At 42.6% G+C, this 22113-nt stretch overlaps 1 protein-coding gene across 1 annotated transcript in view; it reads right to left on the bottom strand.

Annotated features, from left to right (window-relative positions):
* Window positions 1–22113, bottom strand: part of LOC126425298 (nuclear factor related to kappa-B-binding protein) — a 195619-nt gene that overhangs the window by 156639 nt on the left and 16867 nt on the right. Inside the window, exons 5-7 of the mRNA XM_050088276.1 lie at window positions 19094–19395; window positions 12686–13018; window positions 8135–8343 (exon numbers count right to left, since the gene is read on the bottom strand). Coding sequence (XP_049944233.1) covers window positions 8135–8343; window positions 12686–13018; window positions 19094–19395 — 844 coding nt within the window. The remainder of the gene's footprint in view (window positions 1–8134; window positions 8344–12685; window positions 13019–19093; window positions 19396–22113) is intronic.

The following is a 22113-nucleotide window of genomic DNA, read 5'->3' as shown; positions in this document are numbered from 1 at the left end:
CAGGGTGTACATAAAGGACGGGAACACTTTCAATTATTTATTGCACAAGAACCAAACACTGTACTGATATCATACATACGTCATTTTCAAGAGAGACCCTGAAAGTTTTTTTTTCACGTATACTGCCACAGCATAGTTTGGCAATTTGCCGATAGTCAGCGCTAGTCGCAAACATGGTGAGTTCAGGTGTGGAGCGAGCTTTTTGTGTGTTGAAGTTTGACAAAAACAAGTGTGCTACAGCTGTTCAACAGATGTTTAGCACAAAGTGCAGTAAGAAGCCATCAACAAGGATGGCTGTTTACCACTGGCAAAACAAATTCGTTATGACAGGTTGCTTGTGCCCGGCAAAGAGAAGTGGACATGCCCGGCAAAGAGAAGCAGACGTCCCAGTGTGAGAGAAGTGAAAGTGGAGCACGTACGAGACACACTTATAAGCAGTCCAAAGAAATAGGTGTGTCGTGCATCCTGTGAACTCAAAATGGCTCCAATGACACTGTGGAAAGTCCTGCAATAGAAGCTGTCTATGAAACCATTCAAATTGGAACTAGTGCAGAAGCTCAATGACGATAACAAAGACAAGCGTTTTGAGTTTTGTTCGCAGTTGCAACAACTGAATGAGGATAGGGATGGCATTGTTGATCACTTAATTTTTAGCGACGAAGCCACTTTTCACACTAATGGGAAAGTGAACAGGCATAACTGCTGAATCTGGGGTACTGATCATCCACACAAATGCATTGAATTTGAGTGTGATTCTCCAAAGGTCAATGTTTTTTGTGCCTCGTCACATCAAAAACTATACGGGCCATTCTTCTTCACCGAGAGCACTGTCACTGGATATACCTACTTGGACATGTTACAGCAACGGCTGATGTCTCAAATGCAATTGGACTCTCTGTTCATCTTTCAACAGGATGGGGCTCCACACCATTTTCTTCATGAAGTTCATGGGTACCTGATGATGGCATTGATGGATTGGCTGTGTTACAGAAGGGGACAACTATTTCATGAAATGGCCTCCCTGATAACCAGATGTCACTCTGTGTAACTTTATTCTGTGGGTACACATTAAAGATCCGGTGTATGTACCACCTGTACCACATGATGTAGCAGAGCTTCGGGAGAGAATACGGGAAGCACTGCGACAGTCGATGACGCCATACTGGGACGGGTATGGCAAGAATTCGATTACCATATCGACATCTGCCAGGTCACTCATGGTTCGCGTATCGAATGTTTGTAAAAAAATCTTTCAGAGTTACTCTTCACAATGCAATACGTATGACATGATGGCCCAGTGGGGTAAATGGCCGCAGGGTGTCAGACCTGGGACCTTAGCCTGCATCACCGTACAGATGGTTACAAAAACTCAATCACACAGCTGGGCACCTCTCCTTAGTATCAATAACAGCATCAAATATTTTAAAGAGAGAATCGCAGGAATGCTAGAAGGCAACCTACAGGAAGATCTGTTTGTGTTCCAACATGTGAAGCAATAGTGACATTATGAATTATCTTACAGGACAGATTGGAGAAATGCAAAGTTACATTTAAAGCATTTGTAGATTTAGAGAAAGTTTTGGACAATGTCAACATGAGTGTACTCTCTAAAAGCCTGAAGGATGCTGACTTGAAGCACAGGGAGTAAAAGTTTATCTGCAACAAACATCAATCTGCAGTTATAAGAACTGAAGGGCACTAGTTGAGAAGGGATAAGACAGGGCTGTACCCTATACCCACGTTATTCAATGTGTACATTGAGCAATCACTAAGCGAATCTAAAGAGTAATGTGGAAATGGAAATAAAGCACAGAGAGAAGAAATAAAAACTTTGAGGTTTGCCTATAACATTGTCATTCTGTCAGAGACTGCTAAGGACTTGAAAGAGCAACTGAAGGGAATGAAGAGTGTCTTGAAAACAGATTATAACATGATCAACAACAAAAGTAATACATATGTCATGGAATGTAGGTGAATTAGAACAGGCAATGCTGAGGGAATTAAATTAGGACATAAGACACTAAAATGTGTGAATGTGTTTTGCTATATAATCTTTCATAACGGTATTCATCTGGTGTGTAGCCCTGTACAGTAGTGAAACTTGGATCATAAACAATTCAGACAAGAAGAGAATTAAACGTTAAAAATGTAGTGAAACAGAAGATTAGGTGAGTAGATCACATAAATAATGAAGAGATACTGAATCAAATAGGAGAAAAATAAATTTGTAACACAACATGACTAAAAGAAAGGATTAGTTGACAGGACACATACTGAATACTGCATACTGATACTGATATCATTTAGATCAGAAAAAAACAATTAATACTTACTGATTATATCTATATACATACTGGGACACCCCTGATAAGAGTACTCTACAAAATAAGGGAACTTGAAGAATTTTTAACACTGATGTCACAACTATTTTGTCATTCTACTTTACAAGTGCTAATCTCTGTTGGAAAATAACAGTAACAGTCATAAACAAAATACTAGAAGGACAAATGGCTTACACTATTTTTTACCCAGCATTAGTGTGGCACAGAAGAGAGAACATATATAAATGAAAATAATAAATCTTTTAAAAAGTATAATATACCTGGATGGATAAAAGATCTGTGGTGTCACCGCCAGACACCACACTTGCTAGGTGGTAGCTTAAATCGGCCGCGGTCCATTTAGTACATGTCGGACCCGCGTGTCGCCACTGTGTGATCGCAGACCTAGCGCCACCACAAGGCAGGTCTCGATATACGATAGAGCACTCGCCCCAGTTGTACGACGACATTGCTAGCGACAATACGGACAAAGCCTTCCTTTCATTTGCCGAAAGTCAGTTAGAATAGCCTTCTGCTAAGTCCATGGCTACGACCTAGCAAGGCGCCAATTGTAACAGTGCATGTATCTTACGAGTCTCATTTGTATAGTCCAGAGAGATGTATCACAAGGAGTAAATAAAGTTAAGTATATTCCAAAGCTACGTATTTTCTTGATAGCAGTCATAACGTATCTTGTTCCAGACTTGACGCCAGTCGGCGTGTGTGTACGCGTGCCTTTCTTTCGGCTACTTCAGTGTGGCGTAACAGTCTTGTTACGTCACAACAAGATCTACTCAACCAGCCAGCAGTAGGAGAAAACACATATAAAAGTGAAGGAAATCTGCAAAGGTTTCAGAGACAGTGGCTCCTTCTTCTGGCAGAAGGGTCGAAGAAAAAGGAAAAGGGATGAATGAAAAGGACTGGCGAAGGTTAAGAAATGGAGAGGGTTATTGAACATCCACTCAGAACCTTTGGTCAGGTGACACTTACCAGATGAAAAGAGAAGGAAATAAGGAATTGTTGGGGATTGCACCAGACAAGATTTGAAAACCTGAGAACTTAAAGGTGGAAGAAATTGTCATAAGCAAGACAGGGATTACTGACAAAACATTGTGCAAGTACTAATGAGAATGGAAAGTTAAGTGGTAGAAAGGTGGAGGTGGGGATAGATGGGGGGACTAGACAAGTCAGAAAATAAAAGATACATAAAACTAAAAGGGAGTGGAGAAAGGAATTTCTTCTGAGAAGAAATGCTAAGACCAAAGAAGTTAACATACATTACGGCCAGGTGGGTAGAGAGAACCAAAGACATATTGTAAAGACAGTACAGTCCGTAAAACTTTATCCCACTCAAATCACACATTCCCACATTTTACTTTCTTCTTATGATCCACAAACCCAACCACCCTGGCGATCACACAGTTGCTGACTTCAAAGCAAGGCACCCATTGAATGTATGTCTACTTTAGTTGATCAACACCTGCAACCTATAGTACGACAACTCCCTGCTTGTATCAGAGACACCAAATACTTCCTAGATCATCTTAAATCTGTGCCCATCCCACTCCCACCCCACACCTTGCTTGTCACCATTAGTGCCACCTCCCTCTATACCAACACACCCATGTACATGGTCTGCCTGCTGCTTAATATAGCTCAACCAGTGTGCACATGATTCCAAACCTACTTTACTTGAAGGTTTTCCTGGGATCCATAACGCTTCACTCCCTGATTTGGTTTAGATACATTGATGAAAATTTTTGGAATCTCTAAATACTTTCTCCCAGTTAAATTTCACACAGTCCTTTTCCGACTCCCAAGGTACTTTCCTTTATGTTGACCTCACCCTCACCAAGGGTCCGCTACACACTTCAATTCACATTAAACCTGCAAACAAACCACAATACCTATGTTCTGACATCTGACATCTTCCCCACGCCACACTTTCCCTGGCATACAGCCCTATAATTCAAAGTAAATGTATTTGTTAAGAAGCAAACTCTTTACAGCTCTACACCATCACTCTCACTTGAGCCTAATTCAAAAGCAGATGTCTCAGCTATCACAGTCTATCCTGGTACTGCTGATCCCTTGAAAAAACAATACAGAAATACACCACTAGTCACTCAGTACTATCCTGGTCTTGAATGTATTAATCAGCTACTTCAGCACGGCCATGATTTCTTACAATAATGCCCTGAAATGATGTCCTTTTTGTTTGACAATTTGCCCACCACATCTATGATACCTTTTAGGCCCCCCTCCTCCTCCCGCCCCCAATCTCCTCAATATTCTTGTCAGCCCCTATGCTCCTTCTCATTCATTTCCCTGCTCTTTGGCTCCTACCCTTGTGACCATCCTCACTGTAAGACTTGCCCTATGCACTGTCCTACCACCACGTATACCAGCCCTGTAACTGTCAAAACACATACTATCAAAAGGAGAGCCAACCATGAATTGACACATCATATAGCAGTTGTTATGTAAACACTGTTCGGCTTTCTACACTGGTGTGACCGTAACCAAGCTATCAGTTAGGATGAGTAACGATAGACACAGGGTGCATATCGGCAACGCACAAGATCCTGTTGTAGAGTATGCTGAACAACATGACAATTGTGACGTCAGTTCCTATTTCTCTACACATGTAATACGAATAGTTACCCCAGACACCAGTTTCTCAACACTTTGCAGGTGGGAACTGGTGTTACAGCATGTCCTTGTTTCTAAGTACCCACCTGGCATTAATTTACGTTAAATTCTTTAGTCTCATAATTCTTCTCAGTAACTATTCCTTTCTTCACTACCTTTAAGTTAAGGTAACAGAACCACATTGTCACAATTCTACGCCCGATCCAGAGACATGTAAGTTCATCATTTAGGTAACGAACATCAATACTCCAATGGGAAGTCTTGTTGGAGTTGGAATCCTCAGATTCAACAGTCCATTGTGTAAATAACTGCAACAGCAACATATCAAGGTAAGAGGTACCTGTCACTGTCTTCTCGCAGAAGAAAAACGGCGCATACAGCTTCATCTGTGACACTGCACAGAAAACATATCTGTTTGGAATCTCATTCATATGCCTGATTTCATGAGGACTTTTTGTGACCCAGATCCTCACATTGTGGCGATTAACATTTCTAGATAAATGGAAGGTTGGTTTCTTGCTCAATATCAGCTTGGAGGCACAATGTTGTGGTGAAAAACTGAAGGCACTGCACATAATCTTCTAATTTTATTTGTTGCATGAGATACAGATGGTAGTTTGAAATGTAACGGCTGTTGCAAAATCTTCCATGTGGTTTGCTGCAATAGTCCACATTTGTGGTTTGCACAGACCACTGATATTTTTGGACTGCATATGAAAATTTCCCTTACCATCTCCATAGTTGGACCTAGCACAGTTGGTCGACTGGTACTTTTCTGTTTACTGAGACAACCAGGATTTCCAAATTACTAATGGAAGTTCCTTTCCATAATTCCTTCTGAATGCACACTGCACTCTTGTATCAGACAAAAACCTTGCATATTCCACACAAAAACTCTTTTCTCGCTTTGTCGCCATTTTGTCAAGGCAGTGCACGCGTAATGCCAACTGGTGGGCAAAATACAAACTTGGTGAGTTTACAGCTCTATTCATGCATCAGTCATAATGGTACAAATAATACTTTGGAAAATATAGAACTTTCAAAACAAATGAATGATTTATAGTAGCTCTGTATAATGGAGTGTGGCTCAATGCAATTATGTTCAGAGTTATTCTGAGTAATTAACTACTGGATGACCTTACATTAGAAAATGTGCTGGCAATTTGTTCAGATGATGTTTCAAAAGTCCCTGGACATCGGAGAACCAATGGTGCTGGGCCAAGCCAGCAGCAACAGACCAAAACCAGAAGGATACTATATTCACAGAGTATATTTACAGACTATACTCTCTCCACGTAATGATTTGGTATTAAAGAGTAATGACAATACTTTAGTTAGGTAGGTAAACATGTTGACCTGACATCAGCTGGCACCAGATTTTGATCAATAAAGTAGAGTTATATGAAGACTTGGGTTGTCTTATTGCAGTTTGGAGTAGACTGTCAGCCTAAGGGTTCTGATTGATTTTGGTTGCTGTGAGGCAAATTCTGTTACAAGAGTTATGTCTGATGTTGTGTTATAGTTGGAAGTACACTGTCTTTAGCCAGCACACAGGTAAAAAGTTAGTTGAACAGTGATTTGTTTAAACATATTCTCATACACTGAAGTGAAATCCTTGGTGACAAGTCATTTCCTTGTAGCATAACTTCATGTCTTTGAGGAGGAGAGCTCAAACATGTATAACAAGGAGTGTTAACAATATTAAGTATCATCTTGACTTTTTCTACTTTAAAGACACAGTTGAGTGTTTTATGTATGAATTATATAGTTTGCAACAACATGCTAGAAGAAAAAATAATTCTGATGTAGACTGTCTGTCCATTTCTAGATTTCAGAATGGAGTTCTGTGACACACAAGCTGTGCAAGATATTGCACAGTCCTGTTGGTAGATACCATCGTGCCGAGCAAAAAGCCAACTGCATGTAGGGGTGAACACAGCCCCAAGGATAGACGCATACTTGTGCTGATCTAAAACGCTTTTCAGAATGAGAGATCACCCAGGGAATGACACGAAAATATTTCCCAGATTATAATGCTCTCTCCTCTCGCCTGGACCCTTCCGACAATTGTTACAGGGTTGTACACGCCAATGGCCATAGGTTCAATGGGTCACAAAATGTGATTAATCTAAAAATGTGATGTCTAGTTGTGGTACTGGTGTGCAAATTCCAGCCTTTGTAGCCGACGAACAGGCACCTGCCGCAGAGGCTCACACGCAGCAACAATTGGTGAACTGTCACTGAGGGAACACTGCTGGTAGCCCCTTGATTCATCTGTGCAGTTAGTTACTCAATGGTTGCACGTAAATTTGCCCATACACACATCTCCATAGCTGTAATTCCCCCTGTTCTCTATGGCCTGTAGTCCACCACAACTGCCTCAGCCCTAATTTTGGATAGCACCACTTCGTCATATACAGCATATTTTAACCACCGTAGTACAAGAACAGTCTACAAATTTAACCATTTCCAAAATGCTTCCACATTTGACCCAAAGGCCTATCTTCATGCTATTTTGGACATCACATAAATTGCTCCATTTCCACATTAGGACAACAACTGCACTATTTTCCACATTCGCCCCTCCCCCACTTTATATACCCTCCACTGCTAGTGCTGCCAACTGCTATCTGTGAGTGGTTATTGCATGTAGTCGTCGAACACAGGTGCTGCTCACATTAATGTGACTTGACTGTGTATTTATCACCTACTGGCTTCTTTTTGTCACTTAATTTCAAACAAAAAGTGCATGAACAGCAACATGCAACACCTCAAGAAACGTGAATTCTTACAAAACCACAGCTTTGAGGTATCAACATCAGACTGCAAAAAGTTACCAGAATTGGTTAAAATGCATGCAAAATTGTGCGAACTTCAAGTAAGCACAATTTCAGAAAATAAATTAAACTGTAGCAAATTTTTTGAAAAAACTCAAAAAGACAGCCATCTTAATCGGCCTTTGCTCTCTGCCCTCTCTTATTCTTGTTAGAACAAGCAACCACTCAAAAAAAGACAGTGTCATGCTGTATGAGCGAGTTTGGGTGTGGGTGTGGTAGTATGTATTCCAGCTTGAAAAATTGCAGGAACTACGCAGCTAGCAATGTCTCTGTGCTCGAGATGTTAGGGCAATTTAGAGAGGACAACTTTACTTTAACACTTACCCAACGCTGTTAGTCCGCCGTACTTTTGCCCTGGGGGATGGTTCTGTGTCTTCGATAGGTTCTGTCTTAATTTCTGGTAGCACCATAAGCTCTTCTTTAACAGACATTGGCAAAAGGCCTGTCTTATCGTCAACAGCATCTTCCGATTCAGATTCAGTTTCATCCCCACTTTCTGAGCTCTCTGAACTGTTGGCTCCAGCATTGGTTACCTGGATAACACAATTAATTGATTAATGAAATGTCAGGCAATGAATAGCTCTTTCATGTTTGATGTGTCACAGACTGCAAACTGTGAAAAACACACACACACACAAAGCTGCAACCGGAGTGGCTGGCTCACCAGCCCTTATCATAATCTGCATGGCAGATGCGATCTGAAACCGGCTCACCTCCCTGAATCCCAAAAGCAGCATATTAACATGCTAAGCTATTTGAGTGTGTATTATAAACATATATTCATCAAGTATAACAACTGTTTCATCAATACTCAGCGAAAATAGTGAGTTTTACCGAATGACTTTCAAAATGAAAGGAAGAAATATCAAAGTTTTAATAATTTATTACTTTCAAGATCAATAAAGGTGGATAACAACCTTGAAGTGGATAAGGATGGAAAGCTAAATACAGTAACTGATTAATTTCCCATGGCTGGAGTTCACAGTTGTGTATAGCTTTTTACAACAAACTGAGATGTGGATGTGGAGGAGAATGGGGAGAATAAGCTGGGTGGAAAGAGTGAGTAATGAAAGAGTATTGGAAATGGTTGGTGAGAGAAGATGTCTGCTGAAGGTTGTAATAGAAAGGAAAAAGAACTGGTTGGGACATTCATTGAGAAGGGAGTGCTTGCTAGTAGATGCTTCGGAACGATTGGTTCGTGGGAGAAGACTGAGATGAAGAAGGCGATACAAGAGGATACACGACATAAAGGGAAGAGGAAATTATGCAGACCTGAAGAGGATGGCAGAAGACCGGACAGCCTGAGAACTACCATGTGAAAACCTGCCTTTTGGCAGAACACTGATGATGATGATGATGGTGGTGGTGGTGTATTTGTCACTGTCTACAGAAATTACTTATTTTCACTATTGCAGGATTTGGTGGTACAGCAGATAAGTTTGCAGTGGAAGAGTAGGATGTAGGGAATGGAGTATTTGATATGGAAGAGGAGGCAGTGGCAAAAAAAAAACATAGATATAATTGCTTAGTGGCTGGTTTTATATGCACTGAAGTTTGTGTACAGGGAGTCAGTGAGGTGGATACAGAAAAGGACTAGTGTTGGGAAAATGAGTTAAGCTGTTACAAAAAGCGAAGTTCTTCTTCACTCTGAGAGCAGCCACATAGACATAATTGATAAATCTACACCAAGCCAGGGAGCAGAGCTTCTGGGTCTTGAGGAAAGCCTCTTCCATTTGTCCTATGAAAAATATTGCATGGTGAGGGAGTTGTTCTGGTTCCCATAGCAGTCCCCCTGATTTGTTTGTACAACTAGTCCTCTCAAGGGAAGTAGTTTTGGATTAGGATGAAGGTGACTAGGGTTAAAATGAATGAGGTTTTAGGAACACTTTCAGATGGCTGCTGGAGAGAAGGTAGTGTTCTACAGTTGAGATGCTATGTGTATGCAGGATGTTTGGGTAAAGTGAGGTTGCGTCATTAGTGACACAGAAAGCTCCAGGTAGGAGAGGAGTGAGAGTGGATCCGAGACTGTTCGGGAAGTAGTTGGCTTCTTTCATGTAGCACGGAAGGCTCTGTATTAGGTCTCTCAATATTTTTTAAAATATTGGGAATCTGATATATTGATAATTAAAAAAATATCATCGACTCTCGATATGTCAAGGAAAAGTATCAATACATCATCTGAAAAAATATCGATGTACTGGCCCATAAAAATATCGGCTTCACATTGTATATATGTTTTAGAGCTGTATATTTAAGTATTGATTTATATTTAAAAACAAAGATGATGTGACTTACCATACGAAAGCGCTGGCAGGTCGATAGAAACACAAACAAACACATACATACACACAAAATTCTAGCTTTCACAACCAACCGTTGCTTCGTCAGGAAAGAGGGAAGGAGAGGGAAAGACGAAAGGATGTGGATTTTAAGGGAGAGGGTAAGGAGTCATTCCAATCCCAGGAGCGGAAAGACTTACCTTAGGGGGAAAAAAGGACAGGTATACACTCGCACACACACACACATATCCATCCGCACATACACAGACACAAGCAGACATTTCATGTCTGCTTGTCTGTATGTCTGCTTGTGTCTGTGTATGTGCGAATGGATATGTGTGTGTGTGCGAGTGTATACCTGTCCTTTTTTCCCCCTAAGGTAAGTCTTTCCGCTCCCGGGATTGGAATGACTCCTTACCCTCTCCCTTAAAACCCACATACTTTCGTCTTTCCCTCTCCTTCCCTCTTTCCTGACGAAGCAACGGTTGGTTGTGAAAGCTAGAATTTTGTGTGTATGTATGTGTTTGTTTGTGTTTCTATCGACCTGCCAGCGCTCTCGTATGGTAAGTCACATCATCTTTGTTTTTAAATATATTTTTCCCGCGTGGAATGTTTCCCTCTATTATATAAGTATTGATTTATTATTAGATATTCTGTATGTCAACAAAGTAGCAGCCTATCTGTCTCCCTTACAGCACAAATTGAAAGAAAAACTATGCATATTCACACTTGGCAATAACCACTTTGCTAACAATGGTAACTGCATGTAAGTGGCACAGTAAAAGGCGCCTGTTGGGTCCGTTGCTCAGTTTCGTCACATATCGGATTTGTCCGAACACTTCATGTTGAATTCCCTGTCTTTTTAATTTCTGCCAATGCCAGCAACTTAGTAGCTGTAGTGTCAAAATTGCGAGGTGAAGTTAAACGTTGCAATTTCTGCTGGCAGCACCAAATGCCGATTACGTCAACATTTCCCCTTATGTCTTTCTGTACCGCAAAGACCAATCTTGTCATTTAGGTTTTTGTTCATCATTTCCAGCAGTTGTTTTTGAAGAATGCTGATGCGAAGAAATAGGCACATACCATAAGGAATAAGAAATGTGACCACCCACAAGATCAAGAGGAAAGGAGCGGTTCAAGTCCAGGGCATTCCTCGCGTATGTCAGCAATATTTCATCGAAATTAGGCAGAATCTTGAGGAAACATCATGTGCAAGTAATCTTCTGTCCACCTACAAACACTTGTGCTTTTCTCGGATTGGCAAAGGACATTCTGGAATTGCAGATGGCTGGAATCTACAGAATACATTGTCAGTGTGGCACAGCCTACATTGGTCAAACAATGAACACAGTGCATGAAAGGTGCATCGAACATGATCACCACAATTGCCTTTCACAGGCCAGTAAGTCAGCCATAGCCAAGCATTGTGTCTCCACTGGATATTCCATGGATTATTCTGCCACACAAACTTTGGCCTCGATGAGGTCCTTCTGGGATTCAATTGTTAAGGAAACAGTGGAAATACATTTAGCACAAGATCTTATTAATCGTAATGACAGCTTTCAGTTGGATAATGTGTGAGACCTGATTAATTTTTTAATTTCTTCAGAAAGAAAACATTTTATGACCAGCAACAATTAGTTTCATTAATTTTGACATCTGAATTTTAACTCTGCAATTGCACATTCCGGCAGAGAATGTGTATGCAGTGTCACCATCACGCATGTGCCTGTGGGCCATAGATGGGGCAACATTCGAAGGGAGCGCGAAACTCGAAAGAGGTCGCTCTTGTAACTGCTGCCCTCATACATGCATATCTGAGCCAACTTTTGGTATAAAGTTAGTGATGTGAACTAGCAATCTCCAGTGCAAAACAATCACCTGAAGATGGCTGAATGGTTGTCAGCCAAAATATCATGGCAAAAGGTCTACATCATCCAGCTGGAGTCCCAATACTCTTTAAGCTGGGAACATTTCAAGAATCACAAGTGTTTCTTAGTTCTAAGGTGCTAGGTCCGACAGTTGAGTACAACATTGCATTGCCCTGTGTATCATATACAGACTATTCAACCATCTGCAATTGGCCTGGTGCCAGAACACTGAGACCAATGACTACATTGCTACACTTGTGTATTACTTTTTTTTTTTTAACACGTTATCTTTCCATATTGGGCTTTATCATGTGATGACTAATAACTAAAAATTGGTTACATTTTCAATTATTATATGAAGAAAATAAAGCTATTTCAAACTATTTCTGATAAAATAGTTCACCTGGATAAAATTCTCTATAAAACCGTGTCTGTTACATAAGTTAGAATTTTTGCATTTTGGGGCAGAATTCGCATCTATATTCGAATTTATTGCAAAATGCAAATTTTTCGTGTACCTGGTAATGAGGGGACACTCTTTTACAATGGTTCGTGAGGGTGGTTGGATAACTAGAGGCAATATTAGCATCAGTCAGAAGTGCCTCAGGTGTTTGCATTGCTATTTGCTTTAACTGCTGGTGTTGCAATTTTTGTTCTCTGACAGTAAAATGTCTTATATAGGTTACATTCCTTTGCATTTGTGCAAAAGCAAAACTGATGCTTACCTGTGGGCTAGCAATGCGAAGATGAGGCGCCCTGTTGTTGACATGCTGATGGTCGGCACTGCTTCCTTTCCCACTCCCTGCCCTCGCCGGCATGTTCTGACGCTTTACGGTCACCTTCCCTCCCTCGTGAGGTGTACTCGGTGGTGTCGCCGCTCGTTGCTGCTGGTAGTGGTGACTAGGTGTGCTAACAGGCGATGAGGTAGCATTCGGCGTGGGGCTGGCGGAGGGAGGGCAGCGCAGCGGAGGTGTCGCGGGAATCGGTCTCTTAGCCATCTGCGCCCTCGTTGCCACATCGTGTATCGAGATACCGTGGGTCTCCAGATCCGGATGTGACTGTATGAAAAACGACAGGTATTATTATTAACTTGTTTTTATACACATCAAGTAAAACCTATGCTACAAAGTAAATTTCAAGTACTCATTGCTGGTGAGTCTACTACACTGCCCCTGGCATATTATTTTGAAAAGGGAGCAAGATTAGAGTTCAATGTCCTGTCAACAACGCTATCAGTAGACACAGAACACATAGGTATCATTAGAGATAGAACACATGGGACACAATCTCTCAATAGCGAAAATTGGGCAACGAAATTGACCACGTCCTTTTCACAGAATCATGCCAGGATTTGCCTTGTGTGATTTAGGGAAATCATGGAAAACCTAAATCTGGGAGGTCACACAGGGATTAGAACTGTCGTCCACCTGAATACGAGTCCAGTGTGCTGACCACTGTGGCATCTTCCTTGGCATTTTATTCCCATATTGAGACTCATTTGAGTGCTCATTTTTGTTTATATGTCGACATAAAAACTGTGTGTGCTGTAAGTGCTGTCTGCTGTGCAGTGTGACACCTGAATGGTGAAACTCCTTACAAAAAAGTTGAAGTATTGCAACAGAATGAGTTACAACTGGCAACAGTTTTTGTTGGTTAACAGTGGATGTTCTCGACAAAGATCATACGATATGAGCTCTACAATGCAGCGATCTGAAAAAAATAGGAAAACTGCCAGCCAAATACTTCTAAATGTCAACATTTATTCACATGAGAAAATCTATAAATACAAACAGATCAAACAAAACAAACAATATTTACACAGTACATAGTGCTTTTTTTTTTATTTCATCCTTTTCATCTTATTTTCTTTTGAAGTGCAGAATAAGATACAAATCTATTTTTCTACTTCGATGTTTAAACAATTCTCATTTACATTTTTTTGTCTAGTTATGTTCCTATTTATACAGTGCAGGCTTTTTCTTTGTCCAGGCATCGCAAAAAACTAAATACCTTTTTGCTTTCAGACATTTGGTCTCTTTTGTGGGAGAACACTAGCAGGTAAAATATCAAGTCATCAGGCAACCTTTGCAATGAAAACAAAGCAAAAAATAAAATAAACATTAAGAAGAGTCAAAAGCTCTATATTCAGTATTACAACACATGTGAGCTCGGAAAAAAATAGTTTAACTTCCGATGTTAGTAGACGATATCACAGTCCCCTATTTCTGCACACATACTGTCTTCAGCATAATCAGGATTTTAGAACTCCACATTTGGCACAATCAATCGATCTTTGACTTCACTGATTCAATTGCAATGTGGTTGGCTCCTAATTTTCACACAGACATGTGGTGCACACCCACCACAAGTAATCTATTTTGATAAAAAAGTTGTTTGTATAAAATAGCCTTTTATACAGGAAAAAAGAAAAGTGATCAAGACAGCATCAACAGGAATAATCTTTGTATTCTGTTATAGTCGCTTGTAAACAAGAAGGCAGATGCGTGATGCTTTATGTGCAGAAAGGGATGAAGAATTCCGTGCAGCAGTGCTGGTGTTCTCTCTGGCTCTGTCCCATGTCACTCTTCACCTGTCACCTACCCTGGTAACTAGCACCACTATGGTAAGTGACACAATGTGTAACTATTCAAGTTCAAGTGGCTCTGAGCACTATGGGACTTAACATCTGAGGTCATCAGTCCCCTAGAACTTAGAACTACTTAAACCGAACTAACCTAAGGACATCACACAACCATGCCCGAGGCAGGATTCGAACCTGCGACCGTAGCGGTCGCGCGGTTCCAGGCTGAAGCGCCTAGAACCACTCGGCCACACCAGCCGGCTGTGTAACTATTCCTGCTTCTGACTCTCCTTAGGAAATTTATACACCTCAAAAACTATCACTGTTACTTGTTAATGTAAAACTTGTCACATTTGCTAAACGCCACCCATAATGATACTACAGATGCTCAGTACCCCACCATACCTGGACTAACATGAAAATCGACACTAAGTGTTCCAAGCGGACCCCAAACTGTGCGTTGCAGACAGACACGACTGAATGATGCTATTGGCTGGGCAGTTGCATGGTATACCGCACTCTGTCACTGCACATCACCCAATCACCAGCCTTCTTACCTGACACCACTATAGCAACAGGACATGGAAATTTTCCCCTTCATTTTGTGACCATAAGACTTATATGCCCACATAAGCGCACAAATGTACAAGTACTATTTGTAGCTCTATATTTACTTGATTACACTTGCATTTTTCAAAGAAAAAAGGTATTTACAACTTTAAATACTGTTTACAGTACAGCTTCAGACTAACAATGCAGTTTGCTACGAAGCTAACAAAAGTTTTCAAACAATGGAATGTAACAATATTAGAGAAGGTAAGTTGCTACTCACCATATAGCGGAGACGTTGAGTCTCGATAGGCAAAACAAAAAAGTGTGGTTTCAGTTATCTGAGATTGCACACATGTGTGCAAGTTGTGTGTGTGTGTGTGTGTGTGTGTGTGTGTGTGTGTGTACCGCTGACAAAGGCCTTAATGGCTGAAAGCTATTATTGTGTAAATCTTTTTGTTGTGCCTATTGCGACTCAGAATCTCCACTATATGGTGAGTGGCAACTCCCTTTCTCTAATATTGTAACAAAAGTTTTCAATTCTCCAATCTACATACTCAGATAATTTGTAAAAAGAGTCGATCATGAAGCATGTTATAATTTTCTTCTGAATTGGTAGGGATTTTCAACTGCAGAACATAAACTGTTGTGCAGAACTACACTCCTGGAAATTGAAATAAGAACACCGTGAATTCATTGTCCCAGGAAGGGGAAACTTTATTGACACATTCCTGGGGTCAGATACATCACATGATCACACTGACAGAACCACAGGCACATAGACACAGGCAACAGAGCATGCACAATGTCGACACTAGTACAGTGTATATCCACCTTTCGCAGCAATGCAGGCTGCTATTCTCCCATGGAGACGATCGTAGAGATGCTGGATGTAGTCCTGTGGAACGGCTTGCAATGCCATTTCCACCTGGCGCCTCAGTTGGACCAGCGTTCGTGCTGGACGTGCAGACCGCGTGAGACGACGCTTCATCCAGTCCCAAACATGCTCAATGGGGGACAGATCCGGAGATCTTGCTGGCCAGGGTAGTTGACTTACACCTTCTAGAGCACGTTGGGTGGCACGGGATACATGCGGACGTGCATTGTCCTGTTGGAACAGCAAGTTCCCTTGCCGGTCTAGGAATGGTAGAACGATGGGTTCGATGACGGTTTGGATGTACCGTGCACTATTCAGTGTCCCCTCGACGATCACCAGTGGTGTACGGCCAGTGTAGGAGATCGCTCCCCACACCATGATGCCGGGTGTTGGCCCTGTGTGCCTCGGTCGTATGCAGTCCTGATTGTGGCGCTCACCTGCACGGCGCCAAACACGCATACGACCATCATTGGCACCAAGGCAGAGGCGACTCTCATCGCTGAAGACGACACGTCTCCATTCATCCCTCCATTCACGCCTGTCGCGACACCACTGGAGGCGGGCTGCACGATGTTGGGGTGTGAGCAGAAGACGGCCTAACGGTGTGCGGGACCGTAGCCCAGCTTCATGGAGACGGTTGCGAATGGTCCTCGCCGATACCCCAGGAGCAACAGTGTCCCTAATTTGCTGGGAAGTGGCGGTGCGGTCCCCTACGGCACTGCGTAGGATCCTACGGTCTTGGCGTGCATCCGTGCGTCGCTGCGGTCCGGTCCCAGGTCGACGGGCACGTGCACCTTCCGCTGACCACTGGCGACAACATCGATGTACTGTGGAGACCTCACGCCCCACGTGTTGAGCAATTCGGCGGTACGTCCACCCGGCCTCCCGCATGCCCACTATACGCCCTCGCTCAAAGTCCGTCAACTGCACATACGGTTCACGTCCACGCTGTCGCGGCATGCTACCAGTGTTAAAGACTGCGATGGAGCTCCGTATGCCACGGCAAACTGGCTGACACTGACGGCGGCGGTGCACAAATGCTGCGCAGCTAGCACCATTCGACGGCCAACACCGCGGTTCCTGGTGTGTCCGCTGTGCCGTGCGTGTGATCATTGCTTGTACAGCCCTCTCGCAGTGTCCGGAGCAAGTATGGTGGGTCTGACACACCGGTGTCAATGTGTTCTTTTTTCCATTTCCAGGAGTGTATTAATATCAGAAACACAAAGGATGAGTGCTTGCAAACATATCAAATAAGGCAACAAAAACTATGACCAACTGATGTGGTTTTACGAAAGGATAGGCACTATTGGCACTGTTTGTAATGTTAAAAAGCTTATGGATAAATATATGGATCTCAAGAAACACCTCCATATTGTGTTTGTTTGCCTCAAAAATATTTCTGAGCAAGTGCTGAGAAGGCTTATACGGCAGGCTCTATGCATGCAATGTATCCCAGAGTGCTACTTCTATATTCTGAAAGACGTGTGATAACATACAGACAAAATTCATAATATCTGCAGGTGTCAGTGAAGAAGATGAGATAAGGGTTGGGGGTCCACAAAGGATTTGCATTGAGTCTGCTGCTGTTCAATACAGTCATGAACTATGTCTCAGAACAACCACTGAAGCCAACTGCACTTAAACTTTTGCATGCTGATAAAAGTTCTAATAGCAGAAATTCAAGATGATTTTAAAGCATCGGACATATTGCTAGAATCTAGAGGACTTACAGTATGTAGTACCAAAACAGAGTACTTGTATTGCAACTTCTCAGGAATGGCAACCAGTTCTAAACCAAAACTGCATCTCAACAATACCCTTATAACACCAACCGGTCAGTTCAAGTAATAACACCTGCAGTATCCATGGATACAGACACTGAAAACTGTATAAAAATTGGGTTGTAGGAATGCAGATCATGAACAGGAGCCCTCTGCAATGAGAAGACAGTGACTGAAGTCAAAGGATATATGAACAAACAAGCAATAAGACCACTTCTAATGTACAATTTAGTATTTTGGACCATGTGCAAATCAGATGAATGGAAGCTCCAGGTTACAGAAACAAGTACACTGTGCTGGTCTGGAGCAGCAATCCTAAAAGACAGAGTACGAAATGAGCATGTACTTGGCTCGTTTAAGGTAGCAAACGTAACAGAAAAGCTTAAAGAGAATTGCCTACACTAGTATGGGCATGTCATGGAATGTACACCCAACAATTCGACAAGAACAGTACTTGACCTAAAAGAATCAAAAGACGGCACTGGACACCCACCAAATACCTGGATAAGAACCCTTAAGAAAGACCTGAAAAGGAAGAAGAAGGCAAAGAAGACAAAGACGAAGAAGAAGAAGAAGAGGAAGAGGAGGAGGAGGAGTCTCCAGAATGAATTTTTCACTTTGCAGCATAGTTTGTGGTGATATAACTTTCTGTCAGATTAAAATTGCACTCTGAACAAGGATTCGAACCTTGGACCTTCTCCTTTTCTGGGCAAGTGCTCTACTGAATGAGCTATCCATGCTCAAATCATGATCCATCATCTCAGCTTTACTTCAGTCGATAGGTCCCAGGTTAGATTTCTGGTCTGGAACACAGTTTTAACCTGCCAGGAAGTTTCAAGAAGATGAATATTTGTAATTTGGAACTTATAGATCTCAGTTGCTTTCGAAATGTGGTGCTACAGAAGAATGCTGAAGATTAGATGGGTAGATCACGTAACTAATGAGGAAGTATTGAATAGGATTGGGGAGAAGAGAAGTTTGTGGCACCACTTGACCAGAAGAAGGGATCGGTTGGTAGGACATGTTCTGAGGCATCAAGGGATCACCAATTTAGTATTGGAGAGCAGCGTGGAGGGTAAAAATCGTAGAGGGAGACCAAGAGATGAATACACTAAGCAGATTCAGAAGGATGTAGGTTGCAGTAGGTACTGGGAGATGAAAAAGCTTGCACAGGATAGAGTAGCATGGAGAGCTGCATCAAACCAGTCTCAGGACTGAAGACCACAACAACAACAACAGATCTCAGTTCACCTTATGATAAATAAATGCAGACAGCATAGCAACACACGTACACGCAAAACTTTTGGAGAATGGGACTAAACATTATAATGGACAAAAGACTCACATCTCCGTGCGCTCTTCGCCTCTTGTGGCGGTAGAGCATGGCGCGGTAGGTCTCCTCCCCTGGCTCGTACAGGCTGCCACTCGCACTGGCATACCCTGCATCCAGCCCGGCCAGCAGAAGGTCCCCGGCACCACCGCCGACATCCCCCGACCGGACAGACAGAGTAGACGCGACGGCGGGCCAGTGCCGCGTGGGACTGTTCTCCCCGCCGGCGACGAAGCCGCCAGAGTCCGTCCGCAGTGAGCTCTGAAGAGCCGCCAGTTGCCGTTTCTGCCTTTTGCTCAGTCTGGGCGGAGGACCTTCTGTGGAAATGTAAACATCAGATATGTTAAAAGACAAGGTAGCAGTAAATCACAGTCACAAAAACTAATAGTGTACAGCAATTCACAGCTTTTAAGCACATCGTAACTCCAAATGTCCTCTAACACACACTTCCGCATTAGCTCTGCCATCCCATCATTACCTCTCAGTTCAGTAGCATCAAACGTATCCGAACACGTAATACAACATCAAAAAAAGTTTTGCATTACCTCGTTTCCAAGAGTTCCAGAACCTGTACAGAAAATTGGAATAGAGATCAACATAAACATCATTTCTGCCCTTTTTATTGCTCATGAAAACCACACATTGCATGTTGTACCACCATACAGCAAGACCTTCGGAGGTGGTGGTCCAGATTGCTATGCACAACGGTACCTCTAATACCCACAAGCACATCCTCTTGCATTGATGCGTGCCTGTATTCATCGTGGCATACAATCCACAAGTTCATCAGAGTACTGTTAGTCCAAATTGTCCCACTCCTCAACAGCAATTTGGCATAGATCCCTCAGAGTGGTTGGTGGGTCATATCATCCATAAACAGCCCTTTTCAATGCATCCCAGGCATGTTAGATAGGGTTCATGTCTGGAGAACATGCTGGCCACTGTAGTCGAGTGATGACGTTATCCTGAAGAAAGTCATTCACAAGATGTGCACTATGGGGGTGCGAATTGTCATCCATGAAGTCGAATGACTCACCAATATACTGCCGATATAGTTGTCCTATCAGTCGGAGGATGGCATTCTTGTATCGTACAGCCGTTATGGCACCTTTCATGCCACCCCAAAACAGCAGGGAACCTCCATCTTGTTGCACTCGCTGAACAGTGTGTCTAAGGCATTCAACGTGACTGGGTTGCCTCCAAACAGGCCTCCGATGATTGTCTGGTAGAAGGCATATGTGACACTCATTGGTGAAGAGAACGTGATGCCAATCCTGAGAGGTCCATTCGGCACGTTGTCAGGCTCATCTGTACCGCGCTGCATGGTGTTGTGGTTGCAAAGATGGACCTCACCATGGATGTCGAGAGTGAATTTGCGCATCATGCAGCCTATTGCACACAGTTTGAGTCGTAACATGACGCCCTGTGGCTGCACGAAAAGCATTATTCAGCATGGTGGCATTGCTGTCATTGTTCCTCCGAGCCATTATCCATAGGTAGCAGTCATCCACTGCAGTAGTAGCCCATGGGCAGCCTGTGCTAGGCATATCATCTACAGTTCCTGTCTCTCTGTATCTCCTCCATGCCTGAACAACATCGCTTTGGTTCACTCCGAGACGCCTAGACACTTCCCTTGTTGAGAGCCCTTTCTGGCACAAAGTAACAATGCAAACGCGATCGAACTGTAATACTGACTGTCTAAGCATGGTTGAACTATAGACAACACGAGCAATGTACCTCCTTCCTGGTGGAATGACTGGAACTGATCGGCTGTCGGAGCCCCTCCGTCTAATAGGCACTGTTCATGCGTGGTTGTTTACATCTTTGGACGGGTTTAGTGACATCCCTGAACAGTCAAAGGGACTGCGTCTGTGATATAATACCCACAGTCAATGTCTATCTTCAGGAGTTCTGGGAACCGGGGTGATGCAAAACTTTTTTTGATGTGTGTAGTAGGCATTAATATGGGTTGTGTCCACCCTTCACTTGCTTGACAGCTTGAATTCTGCTGGAGCCACTTTCAATCAGCTGTCTCAATGTCTGGAGGAAAGGCAGCCCATTCTTCCTCAAGCACCGAAACCAGAAAAGGTACTGATGTCGGACACTTGTGTCTGGAGTGAAGTCAACATTCTAACTCATCCCAAAAGAGTTCCATTTGATTTGAGTCAAGACATTGGTCAAATCAGCCCATTGCCAGAACGTTATTGTCCACAAACCATTGCCTCACAGATGCTGTTGCAACTGTCTCTGAACTGTTCCTATACTGTATGCAGTATGTACACTATGCTGTAAAATATTTTCATATCCGTCCACAATTATTTTCTTACGTGCAGTAAGGGACCACATCCTAACCATAAAAAGCATACCCGTACCATAACACTATCTCATTCATACTTCACTGTTGGCATTACACAGAATGCCAGGTAACATTCTCCAGGCATTCGCTGAAACCCAAACCATCCCATCAAATTGTTACAGGTTATAGCACAATTCCTCACCCCAAATCACTCATTTCCAGACACCCACTGTCACAAGACGTTGCTCTTTATACAACCTCAACTGCAGTGTTGACTACAGTGATGTGTACCTCATGAGGAACTACTTGTCCATTGTACCCCACTCTTTATAACTCCCTATGCACATTCACTGTGCTAGATGGACTGCTGGTAATACTATGGAACTGTCAAATGATTCCTTCCACTGATTTCATGAGATATTCTTACAACCACCCTGCACAATGCTCAGCGGTCCCTGTCTGTCCGTACATGAGGTCTGCCTGTTGTTGGTTTGGCTGTGGTTATTCCTTTGCATTTACACTTCACAGACATACGAGGGCTATGCCGAAAGTTTTTAACAGAAAGTGTGAAAAAAATTTATTTGCAAAAGAACGTTCACAACTTTTCAAAATACTCTCCATCAGCATGTATACATTTTTCCATTCTCTGAAACCACTTAGAAAATGTGTCAGTCCAAGCTTCTTTTGGGATGTCATTTAGTGCACTCTCAAACACTGCAATGGCCTCTTCATCTGATGA

The sequence above is a fragment of the Schistocerca serialis genome, chromosome 10 (assembly GCF_023864345.2).
Source record: "Schistocerca serialis cubense isolate TAMUIC-IGC-003099 chromosome 10, iqSchSeri2.2, whole genome shotgun sequence".
NCBI lineage: Eukaryota > Metazoa > Arthropoda > Insecta > Orthoptera > Acrididae > Schistocerca > Schistocerca serialis.
The sequence above is the reverse complement of the archived record's forward strand: the minus strand, read 5'-3'. Positions and strand labels throughout refer to the sequence as shown.